The sequence below is a fragment of the Polyodon spathula genome, chromosome 18 (assembly GCF_017654505.1).
Source record: "Polyodon spathula isolate WHYD16114869_AA chromosome 18, ASM1765450v1, whole genome shotgun sequence".
Taxonomy (NCBI): Eukaryota; Metazoa; Chordata; class Actinopteri; order Acipenseriformes; family Polyodontidae; genus Polyodon; species Polyodon spathula.
In genome coordinates this window covers 33,465,235-33,477,500 of record NC_054551.1, presented here as the reverse complement: position 1 = coordinate 33,477,500, position 12,266 = coordinate 33,465,235, and the positions used below count along the sequence as shown (strand labels likewise).

Sequence of the window (12,266 nt, the reverse complement as noted above, 5' to 3'; positions counted from 1 at the left end):
GTCTGATACCTGACGACTGACTTGAGGTGAGGTCACGGACACATTATTGAGTTGTGACAGAGACAAAACAGCAAATACCGGTACCTGATTTACATAGACTGTGTAGCACTTTATTATTATTATTATTATTATTATTATTATTATTATTATTATTATTATTATTATTATTTTAATAGTTATATTTATAACAAAAATATGTGTTTATATGGAATTAGGTACGCTTTTTAATTATTGATATCTATAATATTTTCAGAGAAAAGGTAATACAAAATACTTTCCAGTTAATCCGCTACAGCATCTGTAATTAAGTGCAATACAGTAATGAGATAGGGCAGTCCATTCATGTATAGAATATATCTGTACTATTAATATTAGGTATATAGTGCTGTTGTGCTGGTAACTATTTTGATTCAGTGAGGGAGCGTTCACAAAATAAACCCACCTGATATAGTTCTATTTAATAAGTATCAGCGTAATAACGAGGTAAACCACTTTAAGAAAATACACACAGCAACCCAATCTGATCACAGATACATGAAGAAATGAAAAATGCACTTTCATCGCTTGGAAAAAAAAAAAAGCATATATATGTTTTTCGTATAGGAACTCAAATGTCAGTGCCGAGTTTCCTTCCGTAAGGAATATTGGTTGAGTCTCCTCAGGGTGTTTACATGGCAACGGGCGGCTGTTGCCACATACATTTCCTAAACGTATTCTTAACGGGCATACAGACGTAAAGCGATATCAGGTATGGATAGGGTTTTTACTTGAATGCAGTTAAGACAATAGTATTATATCTGGTGTTTATATCTATCATCGAATAAAATATTATCACGATCACAATACTTTCTCAGGGAATTATCATTATAACAAGTTACGATTTTTTTTTACAACTTTCTGCAACATTTGATTTGAAATTAACAAATTGTGATTATGAAAAGTAAATTAGTTATATTTCTAACTAATTAATTATTTATTTATAATATAGATAATATAACCCCTACGTGTTTTTTTTTTTTTTTAATTTATTTTTATTTCGTTTTTGTTTTTTTCGTTGGGGGTAATGTAATGTGCTTAATATTTATATTCTGTTTATAAAAGCACGTTTAGGGGTTTTTTTTTTTTCAACGTATGGAGGTATTGTTTTATTTTTCAGAATGGCAGGCTATTCCGGAAGCGGTGCTTCTGGGCAGCAGTGGGAAACGTCTTCATCGCAGAAGTGTCAGGTCGCTGACGAAGAGCTTTTCTACAGGCACTGCAGAGCGGCGTACCTGGCTGTTTTTAGATCTAGCTTGGAAAGCATTACTTCCAAAGAGCAGCTTTGTTTGGGTAACAGAACGTTTTGTAGAGTCTTGTTTATATCTCGAACGAATGGCTCTTTGTGATAAACTGACTTTCACTTATAACTCAGTTAGTGTATTGAGTGTTTATTCAAACTCGAATCATTACATGTTTTATTTATTTATTTATTTATTTATTTTTGTTTTATTGGCATGGCTTAGTCACTGTTTAGTAACTGTATTAAGCACAGGCATATCAGAAAAAAAAAAAAACATAATCGTCACATATACATCTCAACCTAAACAATTCCCATTATTTTCACTAACTACAGTAACTGACACATTTGTAAATGACTGCAAACGACCCGCCAATCTAATACTCAGCCAGGGTAAATTCTGCTCTCTCACCTCTTAGACAGGGGATTAACTAACTCTATTGCTGAAGAAAGTAACACCCAATCCCCATTTACAAAAAAAAAAAAACTGGAATCTGCATCTGTTTGTATCCCAGCCTTGCTGACAGAGACTGTGAGTTTGAACTTGCGATGACTTTCCAGTACTGTAGGTCACTACGCCAGCATTATAAAGACTTCAGGTACTCTAACAGTTCATATGAAAGAAAGGCATTTTAAAAGGTTTGCATCTAAGCTACACAGCTTGTGCTGAGGCTGAAAACTAAAATTTAACAAAGACAAAAAGCAGTTAAAAAAATCAAGAGTAAGTATTCAGGAGGTTGAAAAACATGCCACTTTCCTGTTCATTTCCAGTGTTGCAGCAAGCTGGAAGAAATCCTTCTCAGAAGAGACTCAGCAAGTACTGGACTCCGAGGACCAGCAAGCTTAGCTTTGATGATTTTTGTGAGATACTGAAGAAGGAAAAACCCACTGAGAAAACAGAGCTGATCAAAGCCTTCCGAAAAATTGACCTAAACGGTGATGGATATATAACACACAATGAACTTTACAAAGTGCTTACCAAAGTGAGTACTCTCGCACATTTTTAAAAAAAAAAAATTAAATATGTGGATTTTGTTCATTTTAATAACTGTTCACTCAAACATTTTCTTAATACTGGAATATGGTTGGTTGTTTCCATTAATTATGAAAAGTCAATCATAATTGAAATGCCTTGGGGAAATCATTTTTCGCTGAGACAAGGCTGGTGATTGTCCCAGTGGGTGGTAGAAAAACAGTGACCCGTGGTATAGGCCTCATCATGAATTAAACTTGAATTAGACATTGTCACATATACAGACATACAGGTTACAGGTGTTGGAGTGGTAGCATGGTCTGCCGTTTACATCAGTAACATAAGCACCTGTGATGCTGTAACATGTGGGATCTAACCTGATCAAAGGTATTGTGATATACAGAATTAATAACCACACACAGGGATTGAAATTCAATTGCTCCCCAGGTGTCACTGCTGCGTAACGAGACACGTCATTAAGTAGCACTTTGTACATTAATTTTGAATCTGCTCTGTATGTGTAGGTTATTAGTAATTTTAATAATGGCATTGTATATTTTACATTTTTCAGAAAGGTGAGAAGATGACTCCTGAAGAGGTGAAAGGCATTATTGATCTAGCTGATACTAACCAAGATGGAAAACTGGACTACCGTGAGGTATTACAAGCTTCATTTGCTTGCGTATTTATCATGTTATAACTAAGCTTTTACCGTTTTATTTGGAGTAATGCAGGTCTTATTTGGTGGACTAATCTCCAATCTAGATGAGAGCAAATACAAAACCCTAAGGGGATCGTTTTAAAAAGTAATCATTGTTCCTTGTTTTATGTTACTGGGTTTTGGAAAGTGGACAGAGTTTGGGTAAGTGCAGTAATTAACCATGCTTTGGTTAAGGACTATTAAAACTTTCATTTTTAACTGTATAGCAGGTGTTATTTAGTTCCATAGATAGCACATATGTTTTAGTTGTAAAAAAACAAGAAAAGAAAAAAAAAGTGTAATGTGAGACTCTTATGGCAGAAAGAAATTAGAATAAAACGTTTTTCAGAGTTTTCTTTAGATGACCTCTCTGTAAAAGCGGATGTAGTTCAAACTTTCATTGTTTGTCCAATTCTTCTTCTTCTTTTTTTTTTTTTTTTTTTTTTAGTTTTGTAAATTGTTCTCTTCAACTGCTGATCAGTGTCAGAAAGCTGCCCTGGAGAAGCTGGAGGCTGACACCAGAATGAGATGTCAGCAGTTTGGCAGCGAGTCAGAGAGAGCACCAAAGAATTCTTTGACACAAGCCGTTATTCCAGAAGCAGGAACACCCCAGAAAACTGATCTGGAGACAACACAGAGGAAAGGTACAGATCTCTTTGAACCTCACTATGCAGTGCTGCACAGTTCTGTTAAAAATAAAAATAAATTCCCATGCATGCAACATATTAATCTTAGTAACAGTACATTATCCGCAGCTTTGCTCCCTATAAAAGCACATCAAAGGAAGACATAATAATAAAAATAGCAGCTAGATAGCTCAAGTGACAGTTAGAAAAGCAACATTCGGATTAAAAAGAGATAACGCTAACTGATTTGTAGCAGAACTTCATTTTAATTAAATTGTTTCCTTAAGTGACTTTGAATTTGTTATTGATTGTGAGGAATTCCAGATCTGTTCGAAGGATTTAAAAATGGTGTTGAGAAAGCAAATGAGTGTCTGGATGATCAAATTATAGCTCTCGTTAGCATATTGATTGCTTTAATGATATAGATTTAATACATTATCTGAACAAAAGAAAATTATAACCTATGTGGCTGGATCTTTCAATCATATTTACTATTTCATTTTTTAATGAGTTAATGAGTGTCTGCTCTAGAGACTTTCGTGAACAAGCGTGGTATACCTCAGTGCTTTCTAAGATGAATAATCATATATGTGAGTTCAGTGTTTCTGTTCCTTATTTCACACAGCTGACAGCAGACCTTCATCCCGTCCTTCCTCAGCTCGAAGCCGGAGGGCATCGGTATCGTCTACCATCACTATGGGAGCCAGCAATGCAAGAAGTGTGAAGCTAGCTGAGCCCAAGTATATTCAGGTAATAAACAGTGGTTGGTTATTCCCTTAGATGCATATCCTTGGTACGGCTGCTATGATTATATCGAAGATCTATTCCATTCCTTGTTACATACATTGAGGTAAATACGGGATAATAAATGAAGTAATTCCATTTTGCAATGTACATAGTTAATAATGTTATTTAAGTTTATCAACGAAACTGCACAAGGCTATAGTGGAGGCTGCCTTACGTATGTATCTAGATAACCGTTATCCAGGTGTTTTTTGGAAACTTACTTGGTGTGATATAAGGAGGTGCCTGTCCATCTATCTGTAAGCTGGAACACAGAGCGCACTTACATTTTTACATATATTTACAGACTTATCAAATTGTGATGAAACTATATTGTTTAGCGGAAGGCATCAAGAGTATGATAATCTGTAGATGCCTGTCTGTCTGTTTTTACATGCATAAGCATTCAAGTTGCACTTACATTTACACTTGTATGTGCAGATCTATACAGGTGTGATAAAACTCAGTTACGACAAGTTATTGAGGGTATCAGAGAAACCTGTCCGTCTGTCTGTCTGTCCAGAAGTATGGACTTCACTTTTGCTGTGGTTGAGCTTGTCTTGCAAAGCCTTTTCATCAATTAATTCAGACTTAAAACTATAAGAAGTGAAGTAAACAAACACATTAGCTTAAATGTTTGTCCACTTGATTAGTAGAACTTCCATCTGCCTTTGTACATTATATTATAAAATGTAAAACAGAATAGTGTGTTTGGCCAGTGTAAATTGTCAGTAAACGATTCATTATGTGTTTGTTTACCCCTTAATGTTTCCACACTTACCATGTTATGTGGCTGCAGTGACAGCATGTGGTGTTCCTGTAAATATTCAAGTAATCTTCAGATACAGGCCAAGTCCTTGGTTATTGGCTGTGCTTTTTTTAAAGCTAACTTTACATTTGATTCGTCACATTTATTTCTGCTTTATTCTGAGTGATAAGTATAATCATTTCACTGTGTGGAGCACGAGTGATTCATAGCCCCATTATATCCCGTGCACCAACATTAATACACACCAACATTAATACACCACACGCAACGTATATACATCAAATACACACGGGGCGGGGCACACTGCCACTCTGTCACAGTGGTTCATGTTATCAGAGTTGGTTGTAAGTGAAAGTATGTTTGTTTTTGCATTGACCCGGTTGCGAAGTGTTGCTGGTTTGCATTTTAAAATCGTTTTCTTTTTTGTACAGGACTGGCACCATGCAAGTTTAAAGGGGTGCTTCTTTCTTGAGGAGGATGGTGGGATCGTGAGTCTTCAATACAGGCTGCACATCCCTCAGACATCCACTGTGTATCTCACCATTAAGCCCCTGAATCTCAGCCAAGCAGAAGGTGTGTTATTATGCACTGTGTAGCAGTTTGTATTGTTTAACTTTCAGCCACCTCTGACCTTTGTTTCTACAGACCTGCTACACCAAGTTATTAATATATGACCATTTGTTTTTTCAACAGCTGGCTATGTTTTTTTTATTGTTTTTGCGGGCTATCCAATTGTACCCTGGCAAATAAAATAAGTCATTTCTATATTTTATTAGTAGTAACGTACATGATCTTATACTGCATCTATTTTAAATAATGTTGCTTTGTGTCTTTAGAAAAGACTTCCTCCTGGATGTCGGTAGACACGGCACTTTACATTGTGCGTGAAAATGAAAGACCAGAAGACTCAGATCTCGTGTGCTTTACAGAGTTACGGGACAAAGAGGTATTATTTCTGTTTAAAAAACGAAGCATAATATGAATTCTCTGAACATATTCTATTATTTTTTACATAAGTACAACATTTGTCCACCAAATGGTGCTATTTGCTTAATAAAATTCCATAAAAGTTAAGGAGCTAAATATTTTATAGTGAATGGCGTGATCTGTTTTTTTTATACTTTAGATTACTATATTAAATGCAAACTAATAAACTCTTCTTGACCTAATTATTTCCTTCAAGCTGCATCATTATTTAGATCGATACAGGCAAAGCTAAATAGTTATTTGCATAGCTATGCTGAGCTGTCTGTTTGACATAGCTAAGAGTTTTGACCAAATGTCATTGGACGATTATGTTTGCTTTGAAATAGTATACAAGTGAATGTGGTCTGTGCTAATTGTTTCTATTGGATGACAGAAATTTGGATGGAAAGGAGAGATGAGTTCTGGAGTTTATTACCTAATACCGTTTACAACTGGCTGCAGATTAAAGAGGAAGAGGAAGATTATTAATAAGCATGCCCAGCTGGTGTATAGGGGTGACAATGGAGAACTGGCGCTTACTAAGGAGTTCAGGTGCGTCTCATTACTGTTATGTTCAGGTTTATTTTTTCCGTAGATTGGTTCCAAAAATGTGCAACACATTTTTTTTTTAAATAGGTTGTTGCTAAAATAACTTAATAATCTGGAAATGGAATCCCTAAAATGTATTCTGTATTGTATAAAACATGCATCTGGTATGAAATATTTTGGTTTGCAGGTGCTTCCATAGTCAATTCTGCAAAAATTGCTAAAGAATGGTTACAGATGTGATGATACAGACAGTAATTATTAAGGAATGGATGTCTTGAATCACATTGACAGTGTTGTAACATGTGTTTATAATTAAATATACAATAGCAGCATACTGAATAATTTTTTTCTAAGTTATTGCTTTTGTTTGTCCATTTTTCAAATGTTAAATCTTATTTGTCTTCAACAATATAGATCAACTCTCTCAGATATTTTTGAAGTAATAGATTTGGATGGGAATGGCCTCCTAAGCCTGGAAGAATACAATTTCTTTGAACAAAGGACAAGTGGAGAGAAATGCGATGAGGAAGCTTGGGCTGTGTGCAAAGGTACAACCATCTTCTAATTTTGTATTACTGGTTACAGATCTGCATTAATCTGTGATTGTCAGCAGTGTAGCACAGATACCCTCAAGGAGAGGGGCAGGCTTGTGTTCTGTAAGAAGCTCATGTCCACATACAGTAATGGCTTAATGAGTCTGTGATGCCTCACAGTTAATGAGACATTAGGCTTATTTCTTACAGAAAATTTTGATACGAAGAGGAATGAACTGACAAGACAAGGATTCATGGAGCTCAACTTGATGGAAGCTAATGACCGGGAAGGGGATCCTCGAGACCTCTGGGTCACTCTGGAGTCAATGGGGTACAACAGGGCTCTGGAAATGGTGGAGGTATGCAAGAAATAAGAGTGAAATTATAGGGTTAAATGGGCTGGGGAAACACACGCCTTAAAGCAGGAACATTAATTGTGAAAAAGAACATTATTTGTAAGCAGATGTTTTTGAACACATTTGAAAGAAATGGCAAATATTAACACACTAAATGGAATGTGATTTTAGTCCTAGTACTCTGTATGTCTCCTGTAATATGACACGCGGAATCTCTTTGCCATTCACTTTCATTAGGATATCAAATCTGTACATGACACAGTACAGTTTGGATAAACAGAAAGGTTGCACAGTGACCTGTCACCGAGCCGAATGACATAACTGACTTAAAATCCAGGGCCTTAAAAGAAAATACCTTTTTTTGTTCTATTACTGCATCTTGTACAGTGCTTTGTGATGGTGGTCCACTATGAAAGGCGCTATATAAAATAAAAATTGATTGATTAATATAGAATCTATATCTACAGACCGCATCTTGTGCACTCTGAGACAGTGGTCCCCCTTTCTAAAATAAAAATCTAGACCCAGTCTCAGATTTTTTCCGCTTGGAAGAATGTCCACTGGAAAGGTCTTATCATACACTCTATATACCCTGTGCTTATCGCTTAAAGAACCTACTTATTCACTTGCTTAACTGAAATACCTATCAAGGAAGCTTTATACCTTTTAATTTAAAAAATAAGAATTCTTACATTTATCGAAACAGGCTTGCCCTTTTGTGGTCGATATCTACTGTGAGGAATGCAAGCCTAAGATGAAAGCTGTTAGTCTTGAGTCAGGCAGCAAGATCCTCAGCACAGCCGTGTACAAATCAGTGATCAACAAGGGGGAGGCCAAGGTGATGAAGGGGAATGACAACGTGGTCATCTACACTTACAAGAGTGAGGCAAGGATCACAGCAGTCATTGCAAATAAGGTATGGCACTGGAAAACCTCCATCTCTTTCCTTCCCCCAAAGCAAAGTGCAATAGACTCTCTGGTGACCACTTCCTTATAAAGACCAGCTCACTATTCAGACCACTCTGTGACCATCCCTTGCAGTCTGAGGACAATCTGAAAGTCTCCCTCTACTGGGACCAGCTCTCTGTTATTCTCAGTCCTGTAATGGAGGGAATCCATTACATGACGTTACTGCAGGTGTCAAAAATGATGTGGTTAGTTTGTGTAATTGCAGTTTTAAAATCCCTGGCACTGAAGCTCAAGGAGCCAAATACAATTTATATAAAGTTATACTTTATGAAGTATCTTCTAATTAAACAAAGCACATTCTGAGGCTTACAGTCTTAACCACTTCACAGCCCCAGGCTGATTCACTTTCCGGCTTTCATGGCTATGAAATGCCTTTGTCAATTTAATCAAGATATTAGAACCCGAGACTTTCAGATTGAAACCAAGGAAGATGTAACAGCCACTGTTAGATGATAGTACTAGGGTAGCCTGTGAGGTTAAAAAGACAGGAGATGAAGTAACATTCTTGGTAAATGTCCAGGTCAGTGCTTCATCTGAAAAAATTATACCCATGGCAAAGTGTACACTTGTCAGCTTAGCAATGTCTATAAAGATTTCATCAAGAGAGGACTTGCGCTCAGATTTGTTTTTGTATAAGAACATAGGAACTAACTAATCAGCCTCTTATAATGATTTACTTAAATGAAAAATTTGAAAGCAACAACATTTATCTTCTTAAGCCTAACTACCAATAAAAACCACCTTTTTTTTCCTGATAATACACCACCAAAAAAAAGTATTACATTTAATGCAAAACATGTGTTCCTGCCACACACCTCCGGCTGGTTTCAGAAACCCTGATTAGCACTAATCTTGTACTATCTAATCTTAATTTAGGTCCGGCAGTCCAAGATCAGTGCTAATCTGGGTCTGTGAAACCAGTTACTATATGCTAACATTAGCACAAGAGCTGATGTGCATATAACTTTTGTAGGGATATAAAAATATGTATTTGAGTTTACCATACAACAGGTTTCTGTTTAACACAAGTAATTGAGCACATTAAAATCTGGGAGCGTATATAAATCTAAGTTATATTTTCACATGTGCATGTGTTTTATATAGTAGGTGAAGGTGCTCTACGGTAGTTTGTTTTTTCATGATCCTGATGTCTGATTTTGTAGCCCTGGCAGTGTAGTGTGTTTCACTGATATACTTGTTGTTTTTTTCTTTTCCAGTCCAATAACAAAGTGACTGTCCATGTAAACAACGAGCAGAGTAAGAACTGCGTCAGCAGCAGAGGGATCACTGTTTTTGCTGTAGAAGTGCCGCCAAAAACTAACATGGTAGGGTCTCTGAGTTTAGGTATTGAGCTGGTTATTACTGCACAACATTTTCTAACGCTGCATATCAGCCCTACTTGACGTTTGTTAAAGGTCAGTGCAAAGGAGCTCCTGCTGTTTGAGAATTGAAGCCTTCTGAGGCCTGTTGAGCTAAAAATAGCAAACATAGGTCAATGGTAGTAAAAATGTGACAGACATTTTCACTGAACTCTGAATTTCAGTTTTACGCATTTAATTGAACAATCAAATTTACCCCAGTGTCCCACCTTCCCCCAGTGGCTTGCCTCATGAGGCATGTGTACCAACACTCCACTCCTATGAAATGTACAGTAAATCATTTCAGTAAATTTTTAACAATGCTATTTCTTTTCCCTTTTTCAGGTCTGTCAACATGTCATGCCTGTTAATGAAAGGCAAGAATGGACTTACAACTGTGTGGAAAGCCTTATGCCTTAAACTACTCCAGCATTTCTACTAATATTAATATATATATATATATATATATATATATATATATATATATATATATTATAATATATATATATATGATATATCTATATATATATACATTTGTAAAGAAACTGATTACAAAAGGCTGGATTTTATTTCTGACATTGAGTAGAGAGTTTTAACATGACATAATGGAAACACTAAACAGTAGTTACATTAGAATTATAAATGTATGTACTACTGGTATATCACATTGTATATTACCGTTCAGGGACCAAAATTCAGCATCAGCAAAAAGTATTCGTACAGTTCATTGCTTATTGCATTAACTGTGTCATTCACAAAGCCGCTTTTCATTTCAGCATACTCCTAAACTCTCACTGCCAGCAATCTAGCAGGAAGGTTCGTTTCCACCTGACATGTTTCTTGCTGTTTTGTGTAATGTTTGTTTTTTGCACGCTGGAGTAAACAGTTGTGATAAATACCATCCGAGGTGATGTAGGATGATTTTTTGGGGGGTAACGTTATATATACTTATCACAATGTTGATTAATTGCCTTTTGTGCGTTATAATGTAACCCTTAAAACAAGGAACTTCATGATCAGGTGATTCGAAATTATGAAAACATAAATGAAAAATACGTATTTTTGATATGTTTGTGTGTGTGTGTTTTTTTTTTTTTTTTTTTTTTTTTTTATTTGCTATTAATCGTGCTGTTTGTAAACTTTTTATACTACTCAAGTGCAAAAGTGTTCATGGACAGATGGTGAAATTAGGAGTAGCACTAAGACACCATATACAGCAAATATGACATGTTACTACAAGTGGGTATAGGGGAGCCACTAATACAGCACATGTCTAGGAGAGGTGCGTTTGTGACGCCCTTCATACCTGGAACACCAGATCTACACTTCATACGCTGCCCTGATTCTTCAAACCAAATTGCACTGTCCTTCCATGAATATTTTAATACTACTGTTTGCTGACCTGCCATGCGTTTTAATATATAATCACCTGCATTGGTTTTTTGTCACCAATAGCTTCTTCTGGTGGGGTTACAGTAGTATTGCTGTACTTGTTTATTTAATTTTTTTAGCCATTACATAAAATAAGGGCATCATGTAAAATGTGTATATCCTATGTTTTTAAATATGTTTGTATTAAAATCTGTAGAAAAACACACTGAAGGTGTATTTTTAATCCTGAAAATTACAATGAATGTTTTTTGTTTGATTTTCACACTGGAGCCCGCAAGTACTGTAGATGACTATCTGCTCACCTTGATATTTATATTGTTCAAGCCCTTGATACAGTATACTGTACAATACAGAATGTACAGTATAGGACTTGGAGTTGACATGCTGTGCAGTAACACATTGCAGCTGAAACATGCAGATTTAAAGGTGGATCGTAGGAAAAAGAATTACGATTATGTGCAGGTACAGCAGTTGTCCTATCTAGGTATTTCACCACCAATACATCTCTACCTGCTGTTATTAAAAGAGCCTTACCACTGCCTGTGTGCTGCTTGGCAGCTAGCTGCATTTGTATGCATTGCAGACGGGTCTCATAATGATTTGACCTTGGCTATGACTGCAGAAAGTAGCCTTGCCCTGCTATTTATACTTCTCAAGCAATTCTTTTGCTCTTTGACTTTCTCTACTGTAACTGTAAACCAGGCCACAAAATGTCAGATGTTAAACGAGAAGCCGGTTACTTTGCTACATATGTTTATATAAACATAAATAACTTACTAATGTAGATTTATATATGTAATTTAATTTAAATGTATACTAAAGGGTGTAAAATCTATGTATTTAACTACTTTGACTAATGTGTTTTTGTAAAGTATTCAGCATTTATAAACTACAAAAGAATTAATAGCATTTTCAGTTTTGTATGTTACCATTTTCATCATACAATATCATTTGTTTTGGTACTGGGACCTAGTCTTTTAGGGCAGCCTTCAAAGCAAGAATTATTGACGCAAGTT

At 35.9% G+C, this 12,266-nt stretch overlaps 1 protein-coding gene across 1 annotated transcript; it reads left to right on the top strand.

Moving 5' to 3' along the window:
• The first annotated feature begins 658 nt into the window (after positions 1 to 658).
• Positions 659 to 10,307, top strand: efcab7 (EF-hand calcium binding domain 7). The gene is made up of 14 exons (XM_041278144.1): positions 659 to 748; positions 1,157 to 1,329; positions 2,048 to 2,259; positions 2,821 to 2,907; positions 3,398 to 3,593; positions 4,201 to 4,325; positions 5,559 to 5,700; positions 5,964 to 6,073; positions 6,488 to 6,645; positions 7,057 to 7,190; positions 7,386 to 7,534; positions 8,238 to 8,447; positions 9,718 to 9,825; positions 10,204 to 10,307. The coding sequence occupies exons 2-14, from the start codon at positions 1,158 to 1,160 to the stop codon at positions 10,276 to 10,278; spliced, it is 1,878 nt and encodes a 625-aa protein (XP_041134078.1). The 5' UTR covers positions 659 to 748; position 1,157; the 3' UTR covers positions 10,279 to 10,307.
• The last annotated feature ends 1,959 nt before the right edge of the window (positions 10,308 to 12,266 follow it).

Coding starts and splice junctions, on each gene's coding strand:
- efcab7 (XM_041278144.1), top strand. CDS start 1,158: ATGGCAGGCTATTCCGGAAGCGGTGCTTCTGGGCAGCAGTGGGAAACG. Junction 2,260..2,820: donor TTTACAAAGTGCTTACCAAA/GTGAGTACTCTC, acceptor TACATTTTTCAG/AAAGGTGAGAAGATGACTCC. Junction 6,074..6,487: donor CAGAGTTACGGGACAAAGAG/GTATTATTTCTG, acceptor ATTGGATGACAG/AAATTTGGATGGAAAGGAGA.